This window comes from Rutidosis leptorrhynchoides, chromosome 6, assembly GCF_046630445.1.
Source record: "Rutidosis leptorrhynchoides isolate AG116_Rl617_1_P2 chromosome 6, CSIRO_AGI_Rlap_v1, whole genome shotgun sequence".
NCBI lineage: Eukaryota > Viridiplantae > Streptophyta > Magnoliopsida > Asterales > Asteraceae > Rutidosis > Rutidosis leptorrhynchoides.
Window position 1 is genome coordinate 96,163,682 of NC_092338.1, and position 10,663 is coordinate 96,174,344.

The window sequence follows — 10,663 nt, forward strand, 5'->3', positions numbered from 1 at the left end:
AAGCATAAGCACACTATATTACATATATTACACCACACGAATACAACTATCTTATTCCGACTCGCTCGTTTTTCTTCTTCGGTTTTGGTTCGTTTTGCCAAGTTTCTAGGGATATATGATGTTCCCCTAATACGAGCCGTAATTTTCCACATTGGTTTAGAAAAACCTGGTGGTTTAGAGGTTCCCGGGTCATTGTTACAACTTAAGGACTTCGGGGGTTGACGATACATATAAAGTTCATCGGGGTTGGAATTAGATTTCTCTATTTTTATGCTCTTTCCCTTATTATTTTGTTTTGCCTTTTTAGATTCAGTTGGGGTAATTTCTATAACATCATCGGAATTCTCGTCGGAATCCGATTCATCGGAGAATTGGTAATCCTCCCAATATTTTGCTTCCTTGGCGGAAACACCATTGACCATAATTAACCTTGGTCGGTTGGTTGAGGATTTTCTTTTACTTAACCGTTTTATTATTTCCCCCACCGGTTCTATTTCTTCATCCGGTTCCGATTCTTCTTCCGGTTCCGATTCTTCTTCCGGTTCCGACTCTTCTTCCGGTTCCTCTTCGGGAACTTGTGAATCAGTCCACGAATCATTCCAATTTACATTTGACTCTTCATTATTATTAGGTGAGTCAATGGGACTTGTTCTAGAGGTAGACATCTATCACATAATATCAAACGCGTTAAGAGATTAATATATCACATAATATTCACATGTTAAAAATATATAGTTTCCAACAAAATTTGTTAAGCAATCATTTTTCAACTAAACACGGTCGAAGTCCAGACTCACTAATGCATCCTAACAAACTCGATAAGACACACTAATGAAAAATTCTGGTTCTCTAAGACCAACGCTCTGATACCAACTGAAATGTCCCGTTCTTATTGATTAAAAACGTTCCATATTAATTGATTTCGTTGCGAGGTTTTGACCTCTATATGAGACGTTTTTCAAAGACTGCATTCATTTTAAAACAAACCATAACCTTTATTTCATCAATAAAGGTTTAAAAAGCTTTACGTAGATTATCAAATAATGATAATCTAAAATATCATGTTTACACACGACCATTACATAATGGTTTACAATACAAATATGTTACAACAAAATAAGTTTCTTGAATGCAGTTTTTATACAATATCATACAAGCATTGACTTCAAATCTCGTCCTTATTTAAGTATGCGACAGCGGAAGCTCTTAATAATCACCTGAGAATAAACATGCTTAAAACGTCAACAAAAATGTTGGTGAGTTATAGGTTTAACCTATAGATATCAAATCATAATAATAGACCACAAGATTTTATATTTCAATACACATCCCATACATAGAGATAAAAATCATTCATATGGTGAACACCTGGTAACCGACATTAACAAGATGCATATATAAGAATATCCCCATCATTCCGGGACACCCTTCGGATATGATATAAATTTCGAAGTACTAAAGCATCCGGTACTTTGGATGGGGTTTGTTAGGCCCAATAGATCTATCTTTAGGATTGGCGTCAATTAGGGTGTCTGTTCCCTAATTCTTAGATTACCAGACTTAATAAAAAGGGGCATATTCGATTTCGATAATTCAACCATAGAATGTAGTTTCACGTACTTGTGTCTATTTTGTAAATCATTTATAAAACCTGCATGTATTCTCATCCCAAAAATATTAGATTTTAAAAGTGGGACTATAACTCACTTTCACAGATTTTTACTTCGTCGGGAAGTAAGACTTGGCCACTGGTTGATTCACGAACCTATAACAATATATACATGTATATCAAAGTATGTTCAAAATATATTTACAACACTTTTAATATATTTTGATGTTTTAAGTTTATTAAGTCAGCTGTCCTCGTTAGTAACCTACAACTAGTTGTCCACAGTTAGATGTACAGAAATAAATCGATAAATATTATCTTGAATCAATCCACGACCCAGTGTATACATATCTCAGTATTGATCACAACTCAAACTATATATATTTTGGAATCAACCTCAACCCTGTATAGCTAACTCCAACATTCACATATAGAGTGTCTATGGTTGTTCCGAAATATATATAGATGTGTCGACATGATAGGTCGAAACATTGTATACGTGTCTATGGTATCTCAAGATTACATAATATACAATACAAGTTGATTAAGTTATGGTTGGAATAGATTTGTTACCAATTTTCACGTAGCTAAAATGAGAAAAATTATCCAATCTTGTTTTACCCATAACTTCTTCATTTTAAATCCGTTTTGAGTGAATCAAATTGCTATGGTTTCATATTGAACTCTATTTTATGAATATTAACAGAAAAAGTATTGGTTTATAGTCGGAAAAATAAGTTACAAGTCGTTTTTGTAAAGGTAGTCATTTCAGTCGAAAGAATGACGTATAGATGACCATTTTAGAAAACATACTTCCACTTTGAGTTTAACCATAATTTTTGGATATAGTTTCATATTCATAATAAAAATCATTTTCTCAGAATAACAACTTTTAAATCAAAATTTATCATAGTTTTTAATTAACTAACCCAAAACAGCCCGCGGTGTTACTACGACGGCGTAAATCCGGTTTTACGGTGTTTTTCGTGTTTTCAGGTTTTAAATCATTAAGTTAGCATATCATATAGATATATAACATGTGTTTAATTGATTTTAAAAGTCAAGTTAGAAGGATTAACTTTTGTTTGCGAACAAGTTTAGAATTAACTAAACTATGTTCTAGTGATTACGAGTTTAAACCTTCGAATAAGATAGTTTTATATATATGAATCGAATGATGTTATGAACATCATTACTACCTCAAGTTTAGTAGGTAAACCTACTGGAAGTGACAATAAATGATCTAGCTTCAAAGGATCTTGGATGGCTTGAAAGTTCTTGAAGTAGGATCATGACACAAAAACAAGTTCAAGTAAGATTTTTACTCGAATTAAGATAGTTTATAGTTATAGAAATTGAATCAAAGTTTGAATATGAATATTACCTTGAATAAGAAAGATAACCTACTGTATATAACAAAGGTTTCTTGATCTTAGATGATTACTTGGAATGGATTAGAAAGCTTGGAAGTAAATTAGTAAACTTGAAGGGATTTTTGAAGTGTTCTTGAAGTGTTCTTCCTATGATGATTATAGCTTGATTCTTGAAGTGATTTTTGATGAAGATGATGATTAACTACTGGAAAAATACGTTCATAATAGTGTGGGTGGGTTGAGAGAGAATTAGAAAGAGAATTGGAAGTGAAATGGAGTGAATGATGAGTGGTAATTGGTGAGTGGTGAGTGGGGTTAAAAGGAGTTCTAGTTAGTTGACTAGCTCATGGTAGAAGTTAAAATTGATTAGTCATACATGACATAATCAAGAGTGGAATCCCATGCTAGTTCCTATTGGTATATACCCATAGTAAGTACGTTTTAAAGCTGTGTATAATACGGGTAAAAATATGACTAGAATTCTTGATGAAAGAAAAGAATGGGAAAGTAACTATAACCATTTTCATTAAGTATGAGTGTTTTGATATATGTTTTGAAGTCTTCCAAAAGTATTTTAATACATCTAAATACACTACATGTATATACATTTTAACTGAGTCGTTAAGTCATCGTTAGTCGTTACATGTAAGGGTTGTTTTGAAACCTTTAAGTTAACGATCTCAATTAATGTTGTTAACCCATTGTTTATTATATCTAATGAGATGTTAAATTATTATATTATCATGATATTATGATATATTAATATATCTTAATATGATATATATACATTTAACTGTCGTTACAACGATAGTCGTTACATATATGTCTCGTTTCGAAATCCTTAAGTTAGTAGTCTTGTTTATATGTATATAACTCATTGTTAATATACTTATGGAGATACTTACTTATCATAATCTCATGTTAACCATATGTATATCCATATATATATCGTCATGTCGTTTTTACAAGTTTTAACGTTCGTGAATCGCCGGCCAACTTGGGTGGTCAATTGTCTATATGAAACATATTTCAATTAATCAAGTCTTAACAAGTTTGATTGCTTAACATGTTGGAAACATTTAATCATGTAAATATAAATCTCAATTAATATATATAAACATGGAAAAGTTCGGGTCACTACAAGTAGCGCTAGCATTTAACGAGTGTTTAATACTTCGTAAACATACGCACTTGCCAAGTGTACTTTCAGGGGGTATAAACGTTAAGTTAGTTACCAAGTGCCCACGGTTAACATATACTTTATCATACTATTTTGAAACGCTCTTTATAGCACTGAAATCTCGTGGCCTACCTTACATACTGTTATACTTAAACTATAGCTCACCAACCTTTGTGTTGACGTTTTTAAGCATATTTTTCTCAGGTGCTTAAGGTTATTTGCTTCCGCTGTCGTGCTAGTCTTGCCGTAGACACCCGCTGCTCTAGTGTTATCACCGCATGAACTGTTTATCTTGCATTCAAACTTTAATACATTTGAAACTATGTTTTGTAACGACCTAAGGGTCACATACATTTATTCATGCTTGCTATTCGTAGAAGCGTACTGTTGGTGTAAAACATTTGATGTCGATTATGACGTCACCTTTTTATCGTGAATGCAACTTCTTTTATTATAGCATATAGTACTTAACCTTGTAATGATCCTGTTGTTGATGATTCGTACACGATGGTTTTGTACGGGGCATCACAGTTGTGACTGCTTATCTATATGGATCACTTGATAGTGATATATATATGAAGATACCTGAAGGATTTAAGGTATCAGAAGCAACCAATGCAAAACTCAAAGAAATGTACTCAATCAAGTTACAAAGGTCTTTATATGGGTTGAAACAATCGGGTCGCATGTGGTATAAACGATTAAGTGATTACTTGATAAGCAAAGGGTATACCAATAATCTTATTTGCCCATGTGTTTTCATTAAGAAAACAACATCCGGATATGTGATCATAGCTGTTTATGTTGATGATCTTAATATCATAGGTACAAATAAAGAGATCCATGAAGCCATTCAACTTCTAAAGAAAGAATTTGAAATGAAAGATCTCAGAAAAATCAAGTATTGCCTTGGTTTACAAATTGAGCATATGCCTAATGGTTTACTTGTACATCAAACAACATATACTGAAAAGATTTTAAAACGTTTTAATATGGACAAGGCAAAACCATTAAGTACTCCTATGGTTGTTAGATCACTTAATGTTGACACTGATCCATTTCGTCCCTGTGAAGATCATGAAGATATCTTGGGACCAGAAGTACCATATCTTAGTGCAATTGGAGCTCTTATGTATCTTACAAATTGTACAAGACCTGACATTTCTTTTGCAGTTAATTTGTTGGTAAGGTTCAACTCAGCTCCTACCAAAAAACACTGGAATGGGATCAAACACATATTTCGATACCTTCGAGGAACTACTGATTTAGGATTATTTTATTCTAACGAATCGAAACAAGATTTGGTTGGTTATGCAGATGCAGGTTATTTATCTGATCCACATAAAGCTAAATCTCAAAATGGATATGTATTCCTAAATGGAGGTACCACAATATCATGGCGTTCTCAAAAACAAACACTTGTTGCAACATCATCGAATCATGCCGAAGTGATTGCATTACATGAAGCTACTCGGGAATGTTTTTGGTTGAGATCAATGACACAACTCATTACTGATTCTTGTGGACTAGAACGTGATAAAAGTCCAACAACTATCTATGAAGATAATGTAGCTTGCATAACACAGATGAAAGAAGGGTATATCAAAAGTGACCGAACAAAACACATACCTCCTAGATTCTTCTCATACACTCAAAATCTCATTAAGGACAACCAGATTGAAATGAGATATGTTCAGTCCAGCAAAAACTCTGCTGACCTTTTCACCAAAGCACTTCCAACTGCTATTTTCAGAACACACGTTCATAATATTGGCATGGGGCATGTTCAGAAGATGTAACAACTCAGGCGTTGCCTACTTGAGAGGGAGTCAACTCTATGCTGCACTCTTTTTCTCTTAGCTAAAGTTTTATCTCAATGGGTTTTCTTTAGCAAGGTTTTTAACGAGGCAGTACTAGTTATTCTCTAATAAAATTGTCATCCAAGAAGGAGTGTTATAAAAGTCAATATTGGATGCTAATTTTATTATCATTATAGATATTGTATAGTAGATTTTTTTGAGTATATATATGTGTTATGAGTTCATAATGTACTCACTTCAAAAATATATAAAACACGTACTTCTCTCATATTCCCTCTATATACTTATTAGTCACCAGGCCACTAAATGTAGTTATAAGCCTACTGAATTATAACACATCCAATATTTTTTTTTTATTTTAGAAAAAACGTGCAGGGACATAATTTATGCGGTCGCTGCATATATTTATAACTAGTCCGGACCGACCCGCGCTTTGCGGCGGAGGCTTTCGGCCTGCGTATTCATATTTAACGTAACGTTGTGTATTTTTAGAGGGAAACACGACCCATGTGTTAAGTGTCGTTTTGGATGTCGTTGTGTTAAACGTTTTTTAAAAAGTATCCGTTTCAAACGTAGTTAGTTTTGTTTTGTTCAATAAATTTTTTCGAGTGTAATGGTGCTGTCGAAAAAATTTAACTCGCGGCGAACAGAAAGATACGGGATGTCATTGTGTTTAGCGTTTTTTAAAAAGTGTCTGTTTCGCGTATAGTTAGTCCCGTTGGATTCGCAAGATTTTTTCGAGTTAACGGTGGTCTCGGAAAAATTTAACTCGCACCGAGCGAGAAGATAGGGCCCGTTATAATTCGGGTGGAATTAATTTCTTTTATTTTAATAAAATTATATATTTACACTTTTAATAAAATTATATATTTACACTTTAACTACATTCGAAACGGATACTTTTTAAAAAGCGTTTAACACAACGATATCTAAAACGGCGCTTAACACATGGGCCGTGTTCCCCTCTGTAAATACACAATGCTACGTTAAATATGAATACGCAGCCCGGAAGCCCCCGCCGCAACGCGCGGGCCGATCCGGACTAGTTTTAACTATTGTATAAACGTGTAAAATGAAACTACAAATTATTACGAGTACATGGGAAACAACAGAAAATTTCCATTATATAGGAACAGAAATAATAGGAAGCTATAGTCTTTGTAAAATGCAATTCAGTTATGAATAAACAACACTATTTCAACTCAATGTACAATACTATCAAAAGCAGAATCAGCCATTCTTTCTGTAGGATTTTATCCTAAACAGGTACATGAAAAGATACAATTTTGACCATATTTAACAGCAACTGTTTGAACTAAACATTCCACGTATTTCTGTACCTCTTCTTTATATGGTTGATAACTTGATATCAGTTTAAGGACTTATGAACAATAAGTTGATATCAGTTTATTAACATAAACTGCCATTGATTATGGCCCATAATCCATGAACCCTAATCGAATTGTAATCAAGTTTTATCTATCTGCATCTGTTTGTTTAGAAGACTTTTGCTGCTTGGTTACAGACTTAGATGTGTGGTTAAGTACTACAAGACCAAACCAAATTGTATTGAATCACTTGGCACTTGCAGACCACAATTAGATCAGTATTAGAAAGACAGATGTGTATACTAAATGTAACAATCTGCATATACCGTGGTTGATTAAAAGAGTTGTGCAATCTGTCATGAAAGCTGTTAAAGAGCTCGAAACACAGGAGATCAAAAATAGTAAATTGGATAATTCGGCTTAAAATTTATGTATACGCACAAATGTCAATCCAAAGATAAAGCAAAACCAGAAGACATTAACCAACATCACTTCATAGATAACCAACATCACTTCATAGATAACCAATAGACTAGAGAGTTGAGTTGTTGTTTATTACTAGTACATAATTAGATAGGATATTCCAAAATCATGACTACCGGCTGTTCTCACGACGCCTAACATATCGGGTTCGGTCATTGTATCTGGGTCTATCTTGCACTCTTTGTGGAACTGGTTCCACCCTCCTTTGCCTTTCAGGTGACCTCTGAACAATCTCTCCATTCACATACAGCTCAGCTGATAAATCAAAACAAAATAGTGCTGATCAGAGTGTCATCAACAAAAATCTATCCGATTTCAAATACTATATTCCAAATTTCTAACTTCGTCATAGCCAAACCGAGTGACATAAATAACATTACAATAATCTTTTTAACATATACGGAAATTAAAATCCTTTCCAGCAAAAGTCAAGGGAACACAAGAAAAACTTGCATGAATGCAATTGGGCTAAAATTCTTCAACAATATGAACTAACTTCACAAAATTGTTGTTGAAGATGAACATTTAGTCCACAAATGTGTGTCAACCGGATATGAATAAAAAGCATGTTGTTAACTACGCCTGCATCACATGTTTCCAAATCTGGGCATACTATTGCCTTTGTTAATCTCAAAATCGCGTCGATTTTGATTCCAAGAACAGAATGGCCTGAGCTCATTAATTCTTTGGTCAGTAATATGACTAAACAAAATTCGACAGCAACGTTGAAGAAAAGAGGTTTGGAGTCACTTAGAGTATATTTGTGAGGACATATCCTAAAAATATACCCAATTGCCTCCAAACTGCTTTTCTTAAACGATACTATCGTATTCTATTGAGTCGCATTGTTGACCAAAAAAGAAATGAGATCATTCTGTTCCTGAAATCAAAAATCTATCTTGCAATAACAAAGGTGACAGTATTCCCGGCTACAAAAACAGGTTATCGAAGCGTAGTCAACCACATGCTTTTTATACCAGATCCGATTGACACCCATTCGTTAACTAAATGTTTAACTTAAACAACTATTTAAGTTGGTCAACAAAATGAACTAACCTAATACTAATAAAAACCAATTTAAAATGTGCATTTGTCTGTCTAGTATAATGTACGCCAGTGTCAAAAAGTTTAACCTACAACTCATATTTGGTACAAGAAAATAACAATCATTACTACCATCTACTTACTTTGGTTATATTTACGGTAACACAAACACGGTAAGTGATAACATGCCAAAACATACCAAACATGTATAGAACATATAATGAGCATAAGTATAATGTCAAAGCTAATTACACATTTAACCAAAATTTTGTCAAAGTTACCACCACATTAGTCATACCTCCGTAATCTTTGTTTTCAGCATCCACGTATGAATCAGGCAGCACAAACAGCACACCAGGTAGTCCTGTATAAAATACCAAGAGTTGTGACTATTGACTCCATAAACAGTATTACATAACAATCATACAAATACAAATATAATAAAATCAAACAAACCTTCAAGCTTATTTGATGTCTCTTCATCAAGCTCACAACCAAATCCAAAGTACCTCTCACAAGAAACATTATAAATCTTCTTCTTTGCTTCTTCCTCACTAACACATTAAACAATTCATATGGAATAAATTATAAATCTATGTGACAATTATTCATACATATATAGACTCAATAAGTTCCCAATATTATTCCCCATGACCTAAATAAAATAAATGAAATAATTGCCTTAAAATTATGTTATTCACAAAAAATAAAAATAAAAAGTACTAAAATATTTCAAATTAGGGTTTAGGCCGTACCTTCCAACAACTTTAGCAAGGGTTTGAACATAACAATCAATCATCTGCTGTTTAGTAGCACCTTCACCTCCAGGTTTATCCATCACAATCAACCAATGCTCATAATCACATCCCGGAAACAAAGGCGCCATTTCCGTCGGTGGCCGGTCACTGAAATTCGAGCCGGAGTTTAGCGGCGAGTACGCACCACCAGATCGGTTCACTCGGCACCGAATTAAGTTCAGACGAACCGCACCTGGTGCGAACTGGATAGAGTGTGAAATAGATACAGTTGATCTGACCGGCTTAGTGAAACCGGGAAGTGGCGGAACCCTAGATATAGAGGATGAAGATGAAAAGAGACGTTTGGAGAAGATTAAGGAGGATGATGATGATCTGATGGTTAGGAGTGATCGGCCGATGGCCATCGCAGCTGCCGTGGTTGCCGCCATGTGTGTGTTGTGGATACGGTGGTGTCAGGGAGATAGTGTGGTTAAGGGTTTATGGGATAAAGAGTTTACGGTTCAAGTATTAGCATTTGGATATGGGCTGGCCCAACAAATGTAGAGCAGAAATGAACAAATTTTACCAAGTAACATGGGCACCAATACACCAATCGTTTCGGCATTTTAGCCCAGTTAGTTTTCAAAACCCGTTATTATTATTATCTAATATTGAAATTGGATATTAACTAAAAGAATTATCACTTAAATGCCCATTTTATCTATTTTTTTGTCTTAGAACCCATAACTTTTTTTTTGACAATTTGTTTGCGTAAAGTGTAAGGTGTCTCTTTGCGACCTTGCTCTCCGGTGAAAGCAAAGATGCAAGGTGCCTTTTGCGACCTTGCTTCCCAATGGAAGCAAGGACTCAATGTACCTTTTCTACTGCCTGCACCTTAGGTGCTTAATGGCATTGTTGAACCATGTACATAAAAATGACCCGATTTTAGTTTTTGTTTTAGTTATGTGTTATATCCAAAAAGATATGTTAAATGAGTTAAAAGTCGTTCGAGATATATTCTCAATACAAGATGAAATAGTTTTTGGAATGGTTGGAATAGTAGAAATAGTGCACATTAAGTGTTTGATG

The 10,663-nt window shown here is 34.1% G+C and overlaps 1 protein-coding gene across 1 annotated transcript; it reads right to left on the minus strand.

Moving 5' to 3' along the window:
• Positions 1-7,700: 7,700 nt before the first annotated feature.
• LOC139852416 (multiple organellar RNA editing factor 2, chloroplastic-like) lies at positions 7,701-10,101 on the minus strand. Its single transcript, XM_071841706.1, has 4 exons — positions 9,593-10,101; positions 9,294-9,391; positions 9,136-9,201; positions 7,701-8,048 (listed from the first exon to the last, which is right to left on the minus strand). The coding sequence occupies exons 1-4, from the start codon at positions 10,021-10,023 to the stop codon at positions 7,906-7,908; spliced, it is 738 nt and encodes a 245-aa protein (XP_071697807.1). The 5' UTR covers positions 10,024-10,101; the 3' UTR covers positions 7,701-7,905.
• Between the last annotated feature and the right edge of the window lie 562 nt (positions 10,102-10,663).